Source organism: Mobula birostris, chromosome 1 (genome assembly GCF_030028105.1).
Source record: "Mobula birostris isolate sMobBir1 chromosome 1, sMobBir1.hap1, whole genome shotgun sequence".
Classification (NCBI taxonomy): Eukaryota; Metazoa; Chordata; class Chondrichthyes; order Myliobatiformes; family Myliobatidae; genus Mobula; species Mobula birostris.
Window position 1 is genome coordinate 81762945 of NC_092370.1, and position 23969 is coordinate 81786913.

Genomic DNA, 23969 nt, shown 5'->3' on the forward strand with positions numbered 1-23969 from the left:
CAATGCACAGTGGAAAAGGGGAAAGAAAAGGATGTGTTGAGGTGAAAATGTTATTTTTGTTTCTGTTTCAGTGAGCTTGGAGAGTGTTGTGAGAGAACTGCATACAGTTAAGCAGTGTGATTATTGATCATTAGAGCAACTTTGAGACAGGTGGAGTGTTCCATGCATTTAGCTTTTTGAAAGAGAGTACGGAGTTTGATTACCAAAACAATTGAGAGTTAGTTGCTTGACTTAAATGCTCCAGTTGCTTTAGCAAACTAAATAGCAGTGTTTTGTGGAATGGTTTCGAATGCTGGGAGGATTTGAGTATGTGGGAACTATTTACTACCTGCGGTTTCATTCTGTTTACAACTATTTCCAAGAAGAAGGTCACCCATTGTCTATTGGGCTTTCAGGAGAGGAGTAAAATGGACTACAGATGCTTGAATGCTTGACAAAAGAGACAGCAGATGCTTGAATCTGGTTTGGAAAAAAAAACAAACTGCTGGAGGAACTCATTGGGTCAGGCAACATCTGTTTTGGGAAATGGACAGTCAGCATTTTGGGCTGAGAAGCCTTACCTGGACTGAAAACTAGAGAGGATATAGCCTGTATTAAGCAGTGAGGGGAAATTGGAGCAAGAGATGGCAAGCAACAGTGAATCCAAGTGAGGAGCAGTGAAAAGCAGATGGAAGAGAGAACAGTGGCAATAGCAGTAGAGGCTGGGAGGTGATAGGTGCAGGCAACAGAGGGCTGTAGAGAATGGAATTTGGTGTGAAAGGAAGGTGGAGCTTGGGATCATATAAGAGAGATGCTGTGAACAGATGGGAGAGGGAACCCAGTGGGAAGAGTGTGTTTTGTAGAAATTGAGGGGAATCTAAAGAGAAGTTAAGGGTAAGGAAATGTTCTGACAGGTGGAGGAGAGAAGGCTTGGAGGCAAACATTTACAGATATTTAAACACAAATTGTACAGTAATACACAGAAAATGCTGGAGGAACCCAGCAAGTCAGGCAGCCTGTATGGAGGGCAGTAAACCATCAAAGTGCACCCACCTCACCTTGTCTCACCAATCACTTGTCAGCATGCATTCCATCCCCTCCTCTGATTCTTGCCTCTGTCCCCTTCCTTTCCTGTACAGATATTTAAAATTATGCTGACCTTTGAAAGGGAAGATGTTCTTTCTTTCAAGTAATCTAAAACAAGTGTTCACGAGTATAAGATGTCCCATCACTCCTGTGCTTGATGGCCTTCATTGATTGGGTTTCCTCTGGGTGCTCTAATTTCCTACTATATTCCAAAGATATTTGGGTTAGTAAGTTAATTGGCCACATGGGTGTAATTGGGCAGCATGGAAGAGTCTGTTTTTGTGCTGTGCAGTACCTTGAAAAACTTTTCAGCTCCAACAGTTAGTTTCATATTTTATTGTCTCATTTTCTAAATTTAAAATATATTAGAAACATAGAAAACCTACAGCACAATACAGGCCCTTTGGCCCACAATGCTGCGCCGAACATGTACTTAGCTTAGAAATTACCTTGGGTTGTCCATAGCCCTCTTATTTTTCTAAGTTCCATGTATCTATCCAGGAATCTCTAAAAAGACCCATTCCACGCACGCACAACCCTCTGCGTGAAAAAAACACTTACCCCTGACATCTCCTCTGTACCCTCTTCCGAGCAGCTTAAAATTGTGCCCTCTTGAGTTAGCCATTTTAGCCCCGGGAAAAACCCTCCGACTATCCATATGACCAATGCCTCTCATCATCTTATGCACTTCTATCAGGTCACCTCTCATCCTCCGTCACTCCAGGGAGAAAAGGCCAAGTTGACTTAACCTATTCTCATAGGGCATGCTCCCCAATCCAAGCAACATCCTTGTAAATCTCCTCTGCACCCTTTCTCTAGTTTCCACATCCTTCCTGTAGTGAGGTGACCAGAACTGAACACAGTCCTCCAAGTGGGGTCTGACCAGGGTCCAATAAAGCTGTAACATTAACGCTCGTCTTTTAAACTCAATCCCATGGTTGATGAAGGCCAATGCACCATATGCCTTCTTAACTGCAGAGTCAACTCGCGCAGCAGCTTTGAGTGTCCTATGGATTTGGACCCCATGATCCCTCTGATCTTCCACACTGCCAGGAGTCTTACCATTAATACTATATTCTGCCATCATATTTGACCTACCAAAATGAACCACCTCACACATACCTGGGTTGAACTCCATCTGCCACTTCTCAGCCCAGTTTTGCATCCTGTCAATGTCCCGCTGTAATCATTGACAGCCCTCCACACTATCCACATCAGCCCCGACCTTTGTGTCATCAGCAAATTTAAGCAAATCTAAGCCATTCCTTCACTTGCTCACCCAGGTCATTTATAAAAATCACAAAGAGAAGGCATCCCAGAACAAATCCCTGAGGCACACTACTGATCACCGACCTCCAGGCAGAACATGACCCGTCTACAACCACTCTTTGCCTTCTGTGGGCTAGCCAACTGTGGATCCACAAAGCAAGGTCCCTTTGTATCCCATGCCTCCTTACTTTCTCACTAAGCCTTGCATGGGGTACCTTATCAAATGCCTTGCTGTAATCTACCTTCATCAATGTTTTTAGTCACATCCTCAAAAAATTTAATCAATCTCGTCAGGCACAACCTGCCTTTGACAAAACCATGCTGACTATGCCTAATCATATTATGCCTCTCCAAATTTCATAAATCCGGCCTCTCAGGATCTTCTCCATCAAAGGTTGGTGGAGGGGCAGGTAGTGTTGAGGAAATAGGCTGTAGGAGACCCCTTCTGTATCGGATGCAGCGATCCAGATCGACAGGTTTATTGTACACCGTCAGGATAGATCTATAGAGTCTCTCAAAAGCAGAGGTGGAGGAGTATGCCTCATGAGCAACTCTTCTTGGTGAACAAATATATCAGTGCTGTCCCAATTCAGCTCACCAGACCTGGAATATCTAGCAGTAAAGTGCCATCCTTTTTACCTACCACGGGAGTTCTCTGGGGTCATTTTGGTAGCAGTTTACATTCCACACCAGGCCAATGTCAAGCAAGCTTTAGGTGATCTGAGCAATGGGGTCAACATGCATGAAACAGCGCACCCTAACACCTTCACCATCATTTTGGGAGATTTTAACCAGGCCAGTCTGAAAAACTCACTGAGCAACTACCATCAACAGATTACTTACAATACCAGAGGAAACAACACACTGGACCATTGCTACATTACCATCAAGAATGCCTACCATGCTATTCCACACCCTCACTTTGGGAAGTCTGATCACCTAGCTGTACTTCTACTCCCTGAGTATAGGCAGAGACTGAAGACTGCAGCATCAGTAGTGAGGACCAAGAAGGTATGGACAAGGGAAGCACAGGAGCGCCTACAGGACTGCTTTGAATCAGTGGACTGGACTGTATTCAGGGATTCATCTTTGAACCTGGATGAGTATGCTGCATTTGTTACCAACTTCATTAAAACCTGTGTAGATAGGTGTGTGCCCACAAAGACTTACTGTACATTCCCAAACCAAAAGCCATGGATGAACCAGGAGGTACGTCGTCTGCTGAAGGCTATATCTGTGGCATTCAAGTCTGGTATGAAAATCAGGTATGATTTGTGGAGGGCTATTTCAAGGGTGAAGAGACAATTTCGAATGAGGTTGGAGGTGACATAAGGTGCACGGCAACTCTGGTAGAGTCTGTAAGACATTTCTTCCTACAGAGCGAAACCCAATGGCATGAATGGCAGTGATGCTTCAGTACCAGATGAACTCAACGCCTTCTATGCACGCTTTGAAAGAGAGAACACAACTACAGCTGTGAAGATCCCTGATGACTCTGTAATCTCTGTCTCAGAGGCTAATGTTAGGCTGTCTTTTAAGAGAGTGAACCCTTGCAGGGCAGAAGGTCCCGATGGAGTATCTGGTAAGGCTCTGAAAACCTGTGTCAACCAACTACCGGGAGTATTCAAGGACATTTTCAACCTCTCACTGCTACTGGCGGAAGTTCCCTCTTGCTTCAGAAAGGCAACAATTATACCAGTGCCTAAGAAGAATAATTTGGGCTGCCTTAATTACTATCACCTGGTAGCATTCACATTGACAGTGATGAAATGCTTTGAGAGGTTGGTCATGACTAGACTGAACTCCTGCCTCAGCAAGGACCTGGACCCATTGCAATTTGCCTATCGCCGCAATAGGTCGACGGCAGATGGAATCTCAGTGGCTCTCCACAAAGATTTAGACCACCTGGACAACACACACCTACGTCAGGATGCTGTTCATGGACTATAGCTCAGCATTTAATACCATCCTTCCCACAATCCTGATTGAGAAGTTGTAGAACCTGGGCCTCTGCACCTCCCTCAGCAGTTGGACCCTTGACCTCCTAACCAGTAGACCAGGGGTCCCCAACCTTTTTTGCACCGCGGAGCGGTTTAATATTGACAATATTCTTGGGGACCGGCTGACCGAGGTGGGTGGGGGGGAAGGGTGTTCAAGTAGGGTTAAACTCACCTTAACATGTCTTTTACGGTTAGGATTGCCAACTTTCTCACTCCCAAATAAGGGACAAAAGTAGAAGTCAAATACGGGACATTTGCATTTACCCCGAGAAAGACTACCATGACCATGAAGCCTTGCGCGGGCTCCTGTGTGCGTATGCGTGATGTGCGTGCGCATGTGCGTATGTGCTGATTTTTTTCCGCAAATCAGTTTCGGCTTAATTTTCCCGACTACACTGTACGTACATTATTTCTACTTTATATAGGCTGTGTATTTATCATATTATTCCTGCTTTTACTATATGTTACTGTTTTTTATTTTCGGTTTTATGTGTTATTTGGTATGATTTGTTAGGTTATTTTTTGGGTCTGGGAACGCTCAAAAATTTTTCCCATATAAATTAATAGTAATTGCTTCTTCGCTTTGCGCCATTTCGGCAAGAAAGGTTTCGTAGGAACGCTTTACCTTAGCTGGGGAGATACGGGACAAGGGCGGTCCCATATGGGACAAACCAATTTAGCCCAATATACGGGATGTCCCGGCAAATACGGGACAGTTGGAAACCCTATGTTCAAGTTCAGCAGTGCGTGACAGGGAATGAGGAAAGGTGCAGCTGACTCATATTGTTTCCTGGCGACCCGGTGGTTGGGGACTGCTGCAGTAGACCACAGTCTGTGCAGGTTGGTGGCAACATATCATCCTCATTGACAATCAACACTGGCACACCTCAGGGGTGTGTGCTTAACCCACTGCTTTACTCTTTATATAATGACTGTGTGGCTAGGCATAGCTTAAATACCATCTATAAATTTGCTGACAATACAGCCATTGTTGATAGAATCTCAGGTGGTGACGAGAGGTCCTTCAGGAGTGAGATATGCCAACTAGTGGAATGGTGCCACAGCAACAACCTGGCACTCACGTCAGTAAGATTAAAGAGCTGATTGTGGACTTCAGGAAGGGTAAGACGAAGGAGCACATACCAATGCTCATGGAGGGAACAGAATTGGAGAGAGTGAGCAGCTTCAAGTTCCTGGGTGTAGGATCTAACCTGGTCCCAACATATCAATGTTGTTATAAAGAAGGCAAGACAGCGGCTATACTTTATTAGGAGTTTGAAGAGATTTGGCATGTCAAGAAAGACACTCAAAAACTTCTATAGTTGTACTATGGAGAACATTCTGACAGGCTGGATCACTATCTGGTATAGAGGGGCTACTGCACAGGACCGAAAGAAGCTGCAGAAGTTGTAAATCTAGTCAGTTCCATCTTGGGTACTAGCCTACAAAGTACCCAGGACATCATTAGGGAGCAGTGTCTCAGAAAGGCAGCGTCCATTATTAAGGATTTCCAGCACCCAGGGCATGCCCTTTTCTCACTGTTACCATCAGGTAGGAGGTATAGAAGCCTGAAGGCGCACACTCAGCGATTCAGGAACAGATTCTTCCCCTCTGCCATCCGATTCCTAAATGGACATTGAATCTTTGGACACTACCTCACTTCTTTTTAATATACATGTTTCCCATGCCATCCGAAGGTAGAGCATTCCTATGAAATGGTTTGTAAGCAGAAATGTTGTAAAGCGAAGAAGCAATTACCATTTATTTATATGGGAAAATTTTGTGAGTGTTCGCGGACCCAAAAATAACCTACCAAATCATGCCAAATAACACATAAAACCTAAAAATAACAGTAACATATAGTAAAAGCAGGAATGATATGATAAATACACAGTCTATATAAAGTAGAAATACTTCTCCACAATCATTACTGAACTGTTCTCCGTAGCGAAAATCTCACGCAAGCGCCGTCGGCAGAAAACCTCACGCAAGCGCTGTTGGCAAGAGCACTCTCTCCAGTAACCTTTAAACTATGAAGCTGCCAAATCATACCAAATAACAGGTAAAAATACACAACCTATATAAAGTAGAAATAGTGTATGTACAGTGTAGTATCACTTACGGGAATCGGGAAGACAGCTTGCCGAGCACACTGATGATGGTGTGTTAGACTGACTGGTCACAGGCTGGGGTGGTGCAGTGGCCCCCACCCACTGTGGCCGGGCCTGCCTGTCCCGTATTGGCCTTGTCAGCCACTAGCGAGCCTGCAGCAGATGTGGGCAGCCCCCTTACTACATTTTTGTTCGCGAAGCCAAGCCATGATGATGATGAGTAGAACTAAATGCGCAGAGTATTTTCTAAACCGGGAGAAAATCCAGAAGTCTGAGATGCAAAGGGTCTTGGGAGCCCTTGTGCTGAACACCCTAAAGATTAACTTGCAGGTGGAGTCGGTGGTGAGGAAGGCAAATGCAACATTAGCATTCATTTCAAGAGATCAAGAATACAAGAGCAAGGATGCAATGCTGAGGCTTTTTAAGGCACTGGTGAACAGTTTTATGTTCCTTATCTAAGAAAACATGTGCTGACATTGAGAAAGGTCCAGAGGCGGTTACAACGATGATTCCGGGATTGAAAGGGTTATTAAACGAGGAATGATTTTTGGCTTTGGGCTTGTACTTGCTGAAATTTAGAAGGATGGGGGTGACCTCACTGAAATTTTTCAAATGTTGAAAGGCCTAGGCAGAGTTGATGTGGAATGGATGTTTCCCATGGTAGGATAGTCCAGGATAAGAGGGCATAGCTGCAGGATAGAGGGGTGTCCATTTAAAACAGAGATGTGGAGAAACTTCTTTAGCCAGAGGGTGGTGAGTTTGCGGAATTTGTTGCCACATGTAGCTGTGGAGGCCCGGTTGTTGGATGTTTTTAAAATGGAGACTGATATGTTCTTTATTGGACACAACATCATAACTTACGGGAGAAGGCTGGAGCGGGGAGCTGAGGAGGGTTCAGCCATGATTGAACGGCGGAGCAGACCTGATGGGCGAATTGGCCTAATTCTGCTCCTATGTCTTATGGCCTTATGGTACTTGAAAGAGCTTTTACTATACACATTGATATTGTTTGCTAACTTGCTTTCATATTTCATCTTCTCCCTCCTAATGATTCTTTTAGTTGCTCTCTGTAGGGTTTTAAAAGCTTCCCAATCATCTGTCTTCCCACTAATTTTTGCTTTCATGTCAAGAAACATTTTGCATCAAATCAAAAGAAAAATTCCAGGATCTCGGAAAAATTTACTAAAAATCAAAAGTCAAAATTGTGAGGCTGAAAAAATATTCATTCCTTTTGTCATTACTACACTAATTTTCCTCAGTTGGAATACTGTACATTATCTTACAATTCACACAATTTGTTGATGTAGAAATTTATATGATCGCATGTTAGCAATGAATTCATAAGAATAAATACCCCCTCTTTGTAAGGTCCAACAGTCTGGTAGATTTTCGACAGACCAAAGCAAAGTGAAGACAAAAAACCATTCAAGAGAAGTCAGAGAACTGATAATAGAAAAGCACACAATTAGGGAAGGGTACAAGACCATCTTAATAGCAGTGAATATACCTTGGAGTTTAGTGCAGTCCATCATGAAAAAATATGAAATCACAGCCATGCTGCCTAGGTCAGGCCACTCCTCTGAACTTAGGTGATGGAGAAGAATGGCACTTGTAAGAGAGGGTAGTATGATGCCAACGTTCCACCAAGTTAGCTGCAGAAGTCAGTAGCTATAATGGGAGATGAAGTTCATGGCTCCACAATCTCTACGGCCTTGCCAAAGAGGGTACTTATGGATGAATGTCAAGGAAGATGCCATGGCTCAAAAAATAGCATATCATTGGCTGTAAAGACTTTCCAAAGCATCGCTTAGAAGATACTATAAAGATGTCTTGTGATCAGATGAAACTAAAGTGGAACTGTTAGGCTTCAACATAGCGTAAATCTAATACTGTGCACCAACTTGGTAACACCATCTCTATCCAAAGTAAGATGGACGTATCATCGTGCCATTGGGATGCTTTGCAGCAGCAGGGACTGGAAATCTGGTCAGGATTGATGGAAGACCCTGGATTGAAAAGAAACAGCTAGCCTTTGTCAGAAAGCTTAAACAGGGAAGTAAGTTCATTTTTCAGCAGGACAACCCAAAGTATGCTGTCAGAGCAGCCATGGTAGTGGCTTTAAATGAAGAAAATTGATGTCCTTGAGAGGCCCAGTCAGAGTCCTGACTTTCATCTGATTGAACATCTCTGGCAAGACCTCAAAATTGCTGCCCAGTATCACTCCCAACCTATCTGGCACAGCTTGTGCAACGTTACCTGGAGGAATGGGCAAATCTTGCTCCATCACGTTGTACAAAGCGAATATAGTCTCATCCAAAAAGACTACTGGCTGTTTTATAGCTGTTAGAGGTGGTTCAATTCAGAACTAAGGAAAGCGAGAATGAATACTTGAACTGCTGTCATTTCAGTTTTTAAATTTTTAGTTTCTCATGCTTTACTATTTTCCTAGTTTTTAGGGACTCTACTGTGGGGAAAAAAAGGAGTGTATACTACACAAATAAAAATTCTCAGTTAAATTGATCAAAGTCCGTGATTGAAATACTCATTTATATGAACAAAGGGTTGGGTGCTGAATACTCTTCTAAGGCACTATATCTTTAAAACAAAAAAGTAACAAAAAGTTAATGTTCTCAGTCTTTTCAAACCTCTCTATAGCTTTGCACATACTTTTGTAACCCACTCCAGTCATACAGCCTTCTTTATTGTAAGTGAATATAAAACACAGAACTGTACAATACAGGAAATGAATTGACTTTATTTCTTACATCCTTTGCATTCATGAGGAGTAAAAATCTTTATGTTATGTCTCTGTCTAAATGTGCAATGTGCATTTATAGTAATATATAATAATTTATAATAAATAGAACAGTCAATGTAACATAGCTATACACTCAAATCAGCATGAGTTAATCAGTCTGATTGCCTGGTGGAAAAAGCTGTCCCGGAGCCTGTTAGTCCTGGCTTTTTTGCTGCGGTACCGTTTCCCGGATGGTAGCAGCTGGAATAGATTGTGGTTGGGGCGACTCGGGTCACCAATGATCCTTTGGGTCCTTTTTTCACACCTGCCTTTGTAAATGTCCTGAATCATGGGAAGTTCACAACTACATGGCCCTTCAGCCCATGATGTCTTTACATGATGGTAAATGAAACCAAATCTTTCCGCCTGCACATGATCCAGATCCTTCTATTCCCTGCATTTTCACATGTCAATCTAGCAGAATCTTAAATGCCACCATTATATCTGCTTCTTTCTCCTGGCAACCTGTTGCAGGCACCCACCACTGTATATAAAAAAGACCTCACTCTCACACATCTACCTTCAGCTCTGCCTCCCCACCTTAAATGCATGTAATTTTGTATTTAAAAATACTTGGACATTGTTCTACTGGGCAACCCTAAATTTAATTTCTCAATTGTTGGTGCATGTACCAATAGTTGGCAAGAATGTCAGATGTAGAGTTTCCTCTAAGGTTTCCTCTTAACCTTTCTTTGTATGACCGAGCTTTTGGTCACCTGCTATATCATTGTGTGGCTTGGTTTCAAATTTCTTTTGATAACTTGTTGCAAATTGCCCTGAGTAATTTATTTTGGTACAATACTTTGTAGGAGGATAGTTGCATGATTCATCAGGGAAAATACAATTTTTTTGGCTCTAGTTTTTAAATATATTTTAACTTGTCCCATTGCAGCCCCACAACAGTTGTCATCCATTCACTATGCCATTGCACTTATAAAGTACTTTGAAGACAGTCACTATTTTAGTATGTAATTGGTTGAAAGTCATCCAATCAAGCATTTGTTTGCTTTCCAAAGTTATTCTAAAAATGCTGATACTTACGCTAACGTTGCTTGTTTGAAACCTTTCAGATACAGAGGATGAGAACAGAACATTACCAAGCCCAGAGGAGGTTGCTGCTTTGGAAGAATATATTCCAACCAGATTAACATGTATTACTGTTTTAAAATGCACATTTACAATTACCCTGGCTGAGTTCAATCTTCTTGACAACTTACTTCCTATAATTTTAGGTCAAAAGGTAATGAGCCTCTTTCTCCAAAAAATCTTCTAAAAGTATTTGCAAGAAAGGAAGTGGGAATTTTTCTTTCGGATGTCATTGGATTTCTTCAAATAGATTTGAAAATAAGGACAGAGCTTGTCTTTAAACAACAGTAATTTTTACTTTCTGCCATATTTTGATTCAAAATAAAGCAGATGTAAAATAATAAAAAAAAAGTGTCCTTGTAATTGGATATGAGGAAAGAGGATTCTTTGCAATAAGAAACAATAGTGTTTAAAATGAGAGAATGTAAGAACTGCAAATGAGGGTATATCATATGTTCTTTTGAACCTGCCTTGCCTGTCAATAGTGATGTTTTTGAATTTTGTTAAACTCCACCATCCTGCTTGTTGTCATAGGGTGATCATCAATTTATAAATTTATAATGTGCAAAGTGAATATCTAGATTCAGAAAATATTTTTAGGAAGTCAACACCGCTTTCAGGAATGAAATTTTGCTGTTGAATATTTTATTATTTTGATTTAGGCACTGGTGAGAAGTTCAGTGGTGGACATGATGAACATGGATATTCAGGAAATCTTCGTAAAAATAAAAAAAACTATTAGAGAAGGTTAATGTGTATGGAATTAAAGTAAGGTTAGGGAACTTGATTGATACGACAACAATAATGCTATAATTTTAATATTAGCAGAGCTTTAAAAATTGTTTTGCAAAATGTGCCCGCTGTAATTATAATTACTAATGTTGTAGTAACCTATTTGAATCACTATTGCCCACATAAGTTTTGTCCCAAGGGAAGGTAATTTTAGAATTTAGCCCCAGTGATGATGAAGGAAGAACTGTGTATTTCCAAATCAGGATAGTTATGTGATCCGAAAAGAATTTGTGTGTGATAGTATTCTAAGTTAATTCTGTTCTCACAGAGAATAGGCTTGACAAGTTTGTGAGGTGCCTTGGTGAACATATGCAAAACATTTTGCAGATTGTAGGCACAGGTGGTAGAGATATTGAAGATTAGCACAGTTGATGGAGAGGAATCATTTGGCTGGCTTTAACCTCTTCAGTAGAATTGGAATTTTACTTACAGGTATCGAGGTAAATGGAAAGCATTCTGTTATATTCCTGATTTGTCTTTTAATGCTGGAAAGTCCTTGGGTATCTGGTATTGAATGATACTGAAGAATGCTAGATTCTGACCCACTCTTGTAGCCACAGTATTTACATAGTTGTATATTTAAATTTTTGTTCAGTTGTGCCTTCTCCTTCCCTCCTGGGTGTTGATGGTGTGACTTTGAAATGGTCAAAAGTAGGAGACAAGACTCAAAAGTAGGTGGCTAATTTTTTTGGAGATGGTCATGGCAAGTGATTGTGTTGCACAAATTTGGCATTTAAACAACCCATGCCAGAATGGTATGTGGTATGTAAGCTTTGCTGCATTGTTTGTGAATGAAATTCATAACTGTAGACATTCACTTTTGACCTTGTATTTGAAGTAAGGTTAGTGATAAAGTAACTAAATATGATTGGGTTCAGCATACTGCTTTGAGGAAATTATTGACTTTAAGACATTTCAAGTACCTGCTGCTGTTCTTGGCCTGTCTTATTTTTGCTGAATCGTTGGATTGATGGTAATTGTAGAGTGAGGACGATGATAGACTACACAGGTGGAATACAATTCTACTGTTTCTGCCAGCTCACTGGGTCTTATTGATGACTGGTTTTGAACTTCCTGAGTAGTTCTCAATCTGAGTCATGTGTTGGTGTGCCATCCAAAAAAGCTGATGTAAATATGACAGTGACTTCACAAGAGTTGTAGCATATTCATTAACACCAGTACTATTTTGATGTTAGCAGGATTGATTAGAGAAATCTTCTTAGTTAGCTTGCTCATCCTCTGTTATATATCCTGTTAGCTGTGTCCTTCTGGACTCAGCATTCAGTCTTGAATACTGTGCAATAGTACTACATCTCATTTTATTTGTTCTCACAATGCATCAATTAGTGTATTCTTAGTGTATGGCAAACATGATTTGTATAAAAGTAATGTAAATATTTTCTTGTTTCAGCATTCTGTACCTCATATAAATGCTCCGCAATTTCATCCATTGCGGCCCCTACCTGCCTTGAGAGTACAAGTGGACAAAGTTAGTTTGGAATATTCAGTGCCAATGTATACTGGACAACTTATACCCACTGTCAGCAGCCTTAATCAGCCATCTGATAACTTATTGCACTACTGCTATGTGCACTGCTATGTCAAGGTAATATGTTCTTTTTCAGCCTTCTCTTAATTCTTTAAATTTGAAGTTTTTCACTGTGATTTTGGTTTCATGTTGTATCAGGTAGAAGTCCAAAATACTAACTTTAATTTAAGGCAGGAAATTAACCCAAAACATTTTGACACCTGTTTGATGTTCTTACATTCTTGAATGCTAGTCATGGTGGTCGGATATTTTAAACACTAAGCTACTTATGTCTTTGATGACTTAGTTCAGTTTCAGTTTTGGTTAATGCAACAGGCTAAATGAAGCTTATTTAATACAGAACATTGATTGATAATTGTAATTTATGGTAGCAAATACTTTACCTCTCTCATATTAACTACCTTTCCTTCACCAGGATTTCCTGTGCTTGAATCTTTTATCTCTTTAGTCATGAAACCAAACACATGTTAGGTGCTGTGGAATACATAGCAGGAAACTAATCCTGAATTCAGGTCGCACATCACTTTGAAGCATAGTTTTGTTTTGATCGTGTTTACATGTGTTTATATTTCTCAGCACTCTGCTGAATTATTGGATATATTTCAGATAGACTGTTGTCTAATTCTGTGGATTGCAGTTTGGAAAAAATGTCAAATAAGGGCTTGCAGAGAGTGCAGTGGAGGTTTCCCAGAATAGTTGGGACACAGAACTTCAGTTAAATGGAGAACATAGGGAAGCTGGGGCTGTTTCTGAAGCAGAGAAAAAAAAGTGCAAATTTAATAAAGGCAGCGGAAATTATGAAGGGGCCTCATACAACAGTGAAGAAAGTTTGGTACTGAGGACTGCATATTTTAGATCATTTGCTGAAGATTTGGATGAGGCAAATTTATTTCATACAGTAAGTTGTTTTGAACTGGAATACACTGCACAAGAGAGTGGGAGATGCAGATTCACTATCAATGTTCAAGATAGAATTAGATAGATACTTGAAGGGGAAGCATTTGTTTGGGCAACACACACTTTGCTGGAAGAACTGTGCAGGGCGAGCAACATTGGTGGGAGGAAAGAAATGGTCGACATTTCAGGCCAAAACCCGACATCAGCACTTGATGCAGGATTTTAGTCTGAAATGTTTATAGTTTTGTTCCTCCCACCAATGCTGCTTGACCTGCTGATTTATTACAGCAGATTGTATGTTGCCCCAGATTTCAGCATCTGCAGTCTCTTGTGTCACACTTGTTGGGCTCTGGGGGTAGTGGAGAATGGGACTAATTTGGTAGAGCCTCCTTTTGTGTTGAGATTCTTTGAAGCTGGCAGTTGTGATTCACAGCACTAAACTATTCTAGACCATGTCCTCTATTGACATTCATATTATTGGCATATTTTAACTTAAATAATTCTGCAGGGATTCCGATGCCAGACATACACGTGAAAGCAATTGCATTTTTGGGTTACAGCCTAATGTGAATTATAAGCAAGATGCAGGAAATGGTTGAGATTGCATCTTGTATATGTACTTTCAAACTTTTCTTTCTATTGAACAGTGGTGGTGAAAGCAATAATATGCCATTGCAAGCCATGCTTAAGTTTTGCATGATCTTTCTAGTTACAGAATTTAGGTTAAAACACCATTTTTTATTTGCTGGAATAATCTATTGACTTGGTGCTAGGTTACTCAAGTTTATTGTAAAATTAAATGTTTTTCTAACATAAACGTTGGTTATGTGAAAGTATTTCATTAATACTTTGAAAACGTTTTGGCTGGTTACTTTAAATCTGCATTCATAAAAAAGCAAGCAGTTTTGCTACTGCTGTTTTGAATTTAATGTGAGGGAAGCAATTTCTGTTCATTGAGACATGTGCATCTTTTCATTGCGTGTGAGGTAATGTTTCAGATTTGATGTGTTTCCATCGGTTAGTACTTTAAATTGTTTTGGCTGTTGTGTTGCTTGGAACACATTTGACAGAACCAACTGAGAAAACTTATTGAACTTGACTCTTTGAGAAAACTGGATTACCAACAGCACAAATTCAATAATTCAGTCAGTTTAATTGTGTGCAGAAGTTGAGGTATTGATGGTGATTTCTTTATTGTTTAGGTTCTGATGAGAAACAGACATTAACACAAATCTGAATTATTTGTGGGATTATTTTAAAATTTTAAAGTATTGAAGAAATACTGTGGTTAAATCTTCCTTTTGTTTTCATCAATTTAATCTGCAGTTGTTTTAAGTGATTTTTGATCAGATCTGATATAACCATTTTTTACATATGCACATAGAAAAAAAGTTACATTTTGGTACAGATCGACCTTCACTAATCCGGCACCATTGGGACCTGAGGAGGGCCTGATTAGTGAAAATGCGGAATTAGAGAAGGATCACATTAAGCATAATCAGTGCCGGATTATCAAAGGAACCGGATTACGGGTAGTCGGATTAATGAAGGTCGACTGTATCATGGTGGGAATTGCATCAGAGAAACCAGATTTCTTAAGACCTAAAATAAATCTCTATTCACAAGGTTCCAAAACTTTTGAACCAACTTTTACATCAAATTTATAAGAATACAAGAAAATTGGACCGGGGTAGGCCTCCAGGCCTCTTAAATTTGCATTCAACTATGTCACTCAATATAAAAATAATTGCGAAAGCTGATGCTGGAATTTGGAGCAACAATTTGTGTCCTGATGCAGCATTTTTGACCTGAAACATTGACAGTTCTGATTTCCTCCTGCAGATTGTTTGTTGTACTATTATTCAGTGTTCATGGCTGATCGATGCTGGCCTCATTTCCTCAACTTTTAAAATATGTATTTTTATCCATTATCTAATGATTTGGTCTCTGCCACTCTGGTGGGCAGCGAATTCCACAGATTTACTCTTGATCAAGAGGAGAAATTTGTACACACCTCTGTTAGGAATGACTGGCCCCTTGTTGGTGGCTGTCCCAGCAGTGAACATCTACCCTGTCAAGCCCCTTAGGATTTTGCATGTTTGAAAAGGTCAACCCCTCCCCACCCCCTTGCCCCCGATTCTTCCAAACTCCAAACTAAAGAAGTGACGAGGGTGTGAAAAAAAATACTTTTGTTTCAATATTATATGAGGCAAACCTTCATGCTGCTTGTTAATGTTTCCATGCTTCTCCTGCTGGGATATGTTTCTATGGATCCTTTTGTCAATATGATATTTTTTGGCTCTGTGCCTTCAACATGAGAACCATTGTGGTTGAGTCTGCTATTGTTTCACCTGATAGTAAATGATAGTACTTGCCAGGAATAGATGAGCAAAGTGGGAAAGATAAAGTAGGTATACGGTAAACAGTTATTTGTTGGTTAACATGGACTTTGTGTGCCAAAAGACTTGTTTCCATGTTGTATCGTTCTCTGACTCTGCACTTAAGCCCGTGGCAGCTGACGAAAAGGTAACTAAAGTAGGGAATTGTCTCTTCAGTCATTCATGTATCTCTGTTTCTCTGATCTCAAAAAAATCTCCTCCAAAGCTATCTCTTTTGACAAAATTTAGCTTATTATTTTATTTGATGTCAAATTTAATTTAGTAATACTTTTATGAAGCACATTTGGGCATCATATCCTCTTTAAGTGTTTACAGAAATGTAATTTTGTTCGTGATGATCTATTTTTGCAATTTATGTTTGAATAAGCTGTCATCTTCCCTCCATACCGACTGTGCTTTTGGCACAGTTTGAATCCTGTCTTCTACCATATGATTGCAAACATTTGTAAATAATTGCTAACATTTCATCAAAAGCCATCATTGTCACCTGTGGGTGCTCATTGCACATGCTTTGTTGCACAGGTGTTTCCTCTCAGCTGCTGTTTTCTCCACGTTCCAGGTTACCCATCAAAACTGGGGAAAAAAAAATCCTTTTGTAGAAGCTGAGTGCGGTTTTGTGCCAGAATTAGACTTCCAACTCTGCTTCATTCTTGCTCACTTCTTCTGAATGTGTTTGAAATAAGTTGGTTTGGACATATGGTCTGTGTTGATTCTTAAAAACACCCCATTCATATTAGTAAGCAGGTTTCTGAACCTATCACCACAAAAATAGCTCAAGCCCACCTGCAGCTGATTTTTGATCCCATGCACCGGTTCCCCCTCTCCTTACTTTGTCTGGAATGTAACAAAATGGAAAGAAGAGAAATTAGTACTTTCAAAAAGACTCTATTAAATAGCTTCCCAAAAGTTTATTTTTTTTTAAACTTGTATAGGCAAATAAGACAGAACCAGTTTACAGCAAGTTAATAGTAATGGCTGTTTTGCCAGCTGCACAGCAGATAAGAGTGGGACCCATGACAATTGTGCACTGAAGTTTCTACTGTATTAGTTGGTTTTTTAATATGAACTCTGATAAATTTGAACCACTTTATTTTTGGAGAATTAGACCTCATGCTGTTTATAATATTAAATAGTTTTGCCAAGGTCAGTCCATGAACCTATGAACACTCCAGCTTTATTCCTTTTTTCCACTACTTATTTATTTATATAGTCTATAATAGTTTTATGTCTTTGTAGTCTACTAATGCCACAATATAACAAATTTCATTTCATATAATAGTAAATCTAGTTCTGATTCTGATTTTGAATTTAACGAACTTTCTGTCAAGTAAATATTGTTTTACTGCAAACTGGGAATAAATTGATGGATAAGGTCCGCAATATTCTTAAGGGCTTTTTCTGCTAAGTTGCTATTTCTGCTTTTTTTTCAAAGCTGTTTCTGAGCAATGCAGATTTCCATATTAATTATTCGTGTTCAGTGTTGATGAAAATGATTGTGCACATCTGATGTATATGCTTGAGCTAAGTGTGTCTGGCATAATTCTGATCAGTGTCTATTGAGCGGTGGGGGGCTTGATCACCATGTTTGGACAGCTGGATGAAAGGATTATCCCAATATTCAATCATGGTAATGTTCTCTCCTGTTCGTATTTGACGTATGCTGACTCCATCTGTAGAGGAAGGCATGCCTGACTCATTGGAAATAAAACACAGTATTTCTATGATAAATTGCACAATTGAGCCCAGAAGCTTTATTAGAAAATCAGACCAAAAGTTGTCTTCATGCAAAAATGAAGTTAATCTAAATTTTCAAATTGTGAGGTTTCCTCGATACATGGGCATTTTTTAACTTGCTATGTAAAGACTGTTTTCACCAATGAAGAAAATGTGCAGTGTGTTCTGATCACTTCGTGACACAATGAGAAATCAGATTCTTTAGTACATTTGTAAATTTTGACACAAATGATGTTGATGAATATATGACCAAAATTGTTTTCAATCAATACAGCTTGAGTAAGAGAATTTGCTGCGTGAATAAGTATTTGTCAACATAACTTGGACAATGTTCTCTACAGTATAAAAGACACCAAAGCAAGATGTTAATAGGTTAAATAAAACTGGAGGGTCCCAGTCTAATTTTTTTCCCCAGGGAATGGATACAATAAAGCTGTTTTTTTCAGACCCAGAAGAAGTAATCCAACCCTAGCATGGCTTAATTTAAGTTTTGACTTCATGCAGGTTCTCAAAACAGCAGCAAAGGAATTCTTTTGAATGAACCTCATACATTGTACTTAATTCACATGCTGTATTCAACCTGACTTATTTCTACTGTGTACTGTATAATTTTTGCCCATCTTCAAAATTATGCGTCACTTGCATTTATTGCTTATTTATAATGATCTAACAAATGCTACATGGGGTAGGTTGTGTCTAGTTTATTGTCCATTGCAATTCAATATATTTGGAGTGTTACAAGAAGTTAGGAGCTCAAGCACTAATCACTGTCTCATTGCTGCTCCAGTTTTATTTTGTCATTGGTGAAACCTGATCTTTAACTGTAAAGTGACATTTCAATATTACATTATTTAATGAGTGCCAAATGAAGTTTAAAGAGTTGAAATACAACTAGTGGAAGTATAAAATGGAATGTCTGAAACATATCTTAATTGCCATTTCTCAGGTAACGTAAAATGTATGCCTTTTTTTGAGCTTATGTTTTGAATATAGCCTTTTATGCATCATTTCACAGATTTACTTTAATCAAAATAGAAATTGAAGCAAAAGTAAAATTCTGAAGTTTATGCCAACCAACACTTATATCTCTTTATGTCTAATGTTTGTTCTGAAAATTTTGCCACTGAATAGTAGCCACAATATTGCAGGTAATTGAGGCAAAGATGTAAAATAATTTCTGAGAAGTTCTATCGAGTGAGTGCAAATGTTTGCTGTGTGGACGTAATGGTAGATTGTAGACTGTCCTGACAAAAGGTACATTTAAATCCATTTTTGGCAAAAGTGTTCACTAAATTAACCATTTATTCTGGGCTCTTGGTAAAATTCCACCTTGTTTCATATGATGTTAAAATTGGAGAGTTTTGGCAAAATTTTATTATGCTTCAACTTGTGCCATCTGGATTTATCTAAATCAACTTATCACATGATTATCCATATGATTACATTTTCAATTAGTAAAAGGAAAAACAATGTGAAAAGGAATTCTTTAAACATTTAAAAGGTCATGACTGAGAAATTAGACAGTCTTTGGTGGTGATGCAGAGACAGAGACAAGTCTTCAGTGTATGTTCATTGTAAGGAAAATTGAAGTTGACATGTTTCATCCTGTCTTCATTAAACCTTTTCTTATTGTTGAGTTTTTGATCTTCACTGGTTTGTTATTGCAGATATTTGGTTTCCAGGCAGGCCTGACCTCCTTGGATACTGAAGGATCATTCTGTCCTCCTGCCCCGGTCATTCCTTCGTTCAGCACAGCTTTTTATGGCAAATTCCTTCAACTTCCATCATATTGGTGAGTTAAGAAAGCACCAGAGGCAGTTTACTTATGATACAATAAAACTGGTCACATATAGAGAAAGCTATATTCTAATTTTTGTTTTTTTTAATTTAAAACAGAATTGTGAAGTTATTTGGTTAATTAGTCATAGTCATACTTTATTGATCTCGGGGGAACTTGGTAAACTGTTTGCAGAATATACTGTACACAAACCTCCTGAAGTGCTTGCAAAAGTAAAAGTTGAAACTTTTTCCATTATTAAAATTGAATTGTTATTTTAGTACCATATAGTCATCTTTACATAGAATAGGAACTGGATAATTTTCCATGTTACAGACAACGTTGTTGCTTGAGAATATACACTGCTTAGAAAGAGTCACCCACTTTCTAATTTTAGTTCCCCACATGTTCATTTCCAATACAACTTTATTCTGACCAACTTTAATTGTTCTGTTTTTGAAAATATTACCCTTCTATAAATAACAAGCAACACACATAAAAATTGCTGGTGAACACAGCAGGCCAGGCAGCATCTATAGGAAGAAGTACAGTCAACGTTTCGGGCTGAGACCCTTCTGTAAATGATTTGTTTAAGAACTGCAAGGACATATGAAGAAATTTTCTACTTTCTTCCATTGCCTGCTTCAGATATTCAGTCCTTCAGAATATTTTTAGTAGCTCTGTTGAAGAGAAGAGACAACGGAAGTAGTTCAACTTCATGGAGTTACTCTGAACAAAGATGAACTATCCAAAGTAATGAATGTTTACACCAGTTTGTTTTCATACTAGCCTTAGGCCAACTTTGGTGATGAGATTGATGCGCTGATCTATTCCAAGCTTGGTGAAAATAATTAAAATCAAAAAGATTGATTTTGTTCACATGCAAGTGCTATAACTGGATATCAATGGCAGGTCATTGTACTGAGCCAATGGTCTTGAATTTGCCTGCATACATGATTTGTAATATGACTGAGCTGATCTAATGTTGAATAAGTAAGTAATTGACCCCAGGAGACTTCCTGACTCTGGCTCAGTATCATGGATAAATTTTCCCATTTGGCCATCTGTGATGCTTCAAAAATTGTTTTCTGGTGAAATCTTGTTTTCTCAAAACACTAGTAATTTCTTTAGTCAAGCACACACTTACATTAAAAGTTGCACAGATTTACATGTTTACTAGTATCTCTCCAGCAATATTGGTCATGGTAAGTCAAAATGTATGCTTTTTATAAGAACAAAAACAATAGACTTGAAACTATTATTTGTTGTTGAGGTGCAGCTGTATGTAACTGAACTCACTGTATGGCTGAAAGATCCCATTGTTACAGATTGATATTCTCAAAGGTTGTTTGATTTTCATATCCTTACGCATTTCCCTCGAAGATTTGAAAATATTTGAAGGATAACATGATAATTAACAATTCTCCTCCTATAATTGGAACCAACATAAAAGCACGCATAACCAAGAATACTGTCATATATTAACCTGGAATTCAGAACCAGGGCTGAGTTTGAGCAAGAGTCTCAGCTCATTGGAACTGCTTGTTGTGGGTGAACTTGAATACTCCTGACTCAGGGTAAAATGCTATCATGATGCCAAAGGTTCACTCATTAATTAGAGAGCAGTGCTTTTTATTGACAACAGCTATAAATTATTGGCAATCTGTTTTTATAACTTACATTGTTATGTCTGCAACAAAGTTTACATCTGAAATATAATGAATTCAGAAGGCTTGCTTACAGTGTCATGGATCCCCTCTTATGTAGACAAATGATTGAGTTTTTATAATAGTTAGATTGGGAAATGCACGGACAAATGGTGATTTAGTAAGCTGAGCATTAATATTTGAATGTATGAAACCAAAAACCTGAATTTATGGAAGAATAAATGGCATTCAGAGTTTGTATATGTTTACTGTTAGCCTGCTTAAATCATCTCTGGATTTATTCCAGGATGAAAAACACATTATTTAATTGTGGCTTTGGATAAATGCTTCAGGGTTGCCATTAATCTTCAGAAATGTGGCGATATCTGACCAAGCAATCTCATTGCCATTTGTTAATTCTCTAACTAATTGTGACTTTTAGCATGGAGAATGCTTGGAGCCTCTGGTTAATTTACATATATAACTTTGGAATCAAATATGAAAAAAAACAGTTTTATTTGAATACAGTTCTACACACAATCTATTACTATAATTTTATAGTTACATTTAACTAAAATTTTGTTTTTGTACATTGATGTGATCAATTAGCTTTAGCTTGTTAAATGTGGATATACATCATTCAGCATTAGGTCCAGAAAATTATTCTTGCATAATTTTTTCATTGTTGGAAAATGTATTCTAGGACATTGAGGGCTAGCAAATTTTTAATGATGAATAGAAATATTGATACATATTGCCCAAGAGCATTGAGAGTTACAGCACACATACTGTTAGCTGTTGTCAAGATGGATTTCAACTTGATCCATTTGAATGACAGGAGAGGGTAATGAAGTGTCGTCAACCTGAAATATTAATTTCCTTTCTCCTTTCACGGATGCTGAGTCTTTTCTGTTTTTATTTCGGATTCTCAGTATCTACTATTATTTCTTAATATTCTAAGTGTGCTTAGAAGCACTTTATACAATGTTCTTATGCATCAGATAGTAAAGGAAACTTGTTATGAAACAGACAAAGTGAGCTGTATGGAGTAGTTCTGAGACGTAATTTCAATTCCATTTGGAGCAATATAGCTGCTAACGTTTGTAACCAGGTGGTGGTGTCTTTGTAAATTTATTTCCCAGAAGGTCTTGGTGCAATTGGTGTTTTTAAGCTGAATTGGAGAATTGAGACAAACTTAATTATATAATGTGTAAAATAATACTTTTTAAGAAGTCTCTTGTCAATTTGTCAGTTGGATTATTGTAGTTCATAGATAAGGACACCTTATTTTCACAAAACAGATGATCGAAAGAGTAAGAAGGCCAGTTTTTATCCACCTGTTTTCATTTGAGCCTTTAAAATTTGCCTTGCTCTTGATCTTGATAGTGTCAAGATAATGAAAAGCTGGCAATGAAAGGATTATCAGTATTTCATGTCTGGAAGCTATTCTTGCATGATGAACAATACAGATGAATAAGGAGGGCTGAAAAAGCAAGTAGCTTTAGAAGAATGTGTTGCTTTCAGCACCCAATGTTTCAGTTTGTATTAGTGTTAAAGGATGCTTTCTGCTTCAATGTGAATTCCAACAAACTTAAAGGAAATAAATTGTTGGACATGTTGAAGTAAGGTATATTTTGTTTTTTTATGGTTAAAATGAGATCCACATTTTAAGTTACTGGGCTGCATAACATAGTAATGTACTGTACTGTGCTTCTTCAGTTAGCCTTTGTGTACCTTCTCCAAATAATGTATTAAGTGATTGTATTTAAAGAGAAAAAGGATTGGCATGTTAAATATAATGAGACTGTGAGTTTTCATGGACTCACCCAATGAAAGAATACATTGGTTTAGATAAAAGCTTAGACAAGAAACATTATTGGACTCTACAGTGTGATATCACTCAAGATGGTTTAACATGAACTTTTGTCTTGAACGATTGATATGATTACATTTTGCTATAAACTTGTAAACACAATAGTGATGGCAATATTATTATAGCTGTGTATGTATTTTGGAAGTTTTGTATAAAAACAGGAAAATACTTTAAGCATAAGGTCAGGCAATGTGGGGAGGGAGAGTTATCCCATACATTGATAATTTCAGAAATTCCTTGTACAGTGCAATATCGTCAATTTAAGCCACTCAGTGGTAGTGCTCTCATGGATTCAAACCCCACTCTAAAAACCTTTGGATGTAAACTAGACTGAAGTTTCACCTCACTATTTTTGGGAGGTAATTTCAAGAAGAGAAGTGAAACTGTTCTTTCAGATTGATATGAAAAATCTCAGGACAATTTTTAAAATTAGCAGAAATATTCTGGCATTCTGGCCAAGCTTTATATCTCAGCAAACATGGCTGAAGCAAATCATTTGTTACTTTTTTTTAAGATCTCTGTTTCTGTGACCTTGCATTATGGAAGATTTCTGCCTCATTTCTCTACATAGCAACAGTCTCCACTTAATGCATTCTTCAATGGACATTAAGTCCCTTGTGATGGTGAACGCATGCAAATCTCTATATAAACGTAGGTTGTTCATTTTATTTGCAATTTCCTATGGACTTCATGTAGAGTAATCTTATTCTAGACATAATTTATTGTTCAGTTTTAACTGGCTTGTAAATATTAGATTAAAATAACATTTAAAGGATTTTCATGAATTCTGTAATAATATATATATTTGTATATTTGGCAGAAGGTGTGTTGCTGAAGGCAAGTGGTCAAATAAGAATGTTATATAGTTTAAAAAGGTATTCTAGGTTATGGCCCTACAAATTATTTTATACTTGATTATCCCTGAGAGAGAGCTCTCCTGCTTTTTATCATAAGTGCTTGTGACAGCTTTTGGT

General features: G+C 38.3%; 1 protein-coding gene across 15 annotated transcripts in view; it reads left to right on the forward strand.

Annotated features, from left to right (window-relative positions):
* LOC140197714 (intermembrane lipid transfer protein VPS13B-like) overlaps nt 1-23969 on the forward strand; it is a 1066299-nt gene that overhangs the window by 251532 nt on the left and 790798 nt on the right. For all 15 annotated transcript variants that reach the window (XR_011886009.1, XM_072258131.1, XM_072258103.1 and 12 more), the window contains exons 14-16: nt 10313-10482; nt 12532-12726; nt 19367-19491. Coding sequence is in view for 14 of the 15 variants with exons in the window: in XM_072258131.1 (XP_072114232.1) it covers nt 10313-10482; nt 12532-12726; nt 19367-19491 (490 nt within the window). In the remaining variant the exon portion in view is untranslated. The remainder of the gene's footprint in view (nt 1-10312; nt 10483-12531; nt 12727-19366; nt 19492-23969) is intronic.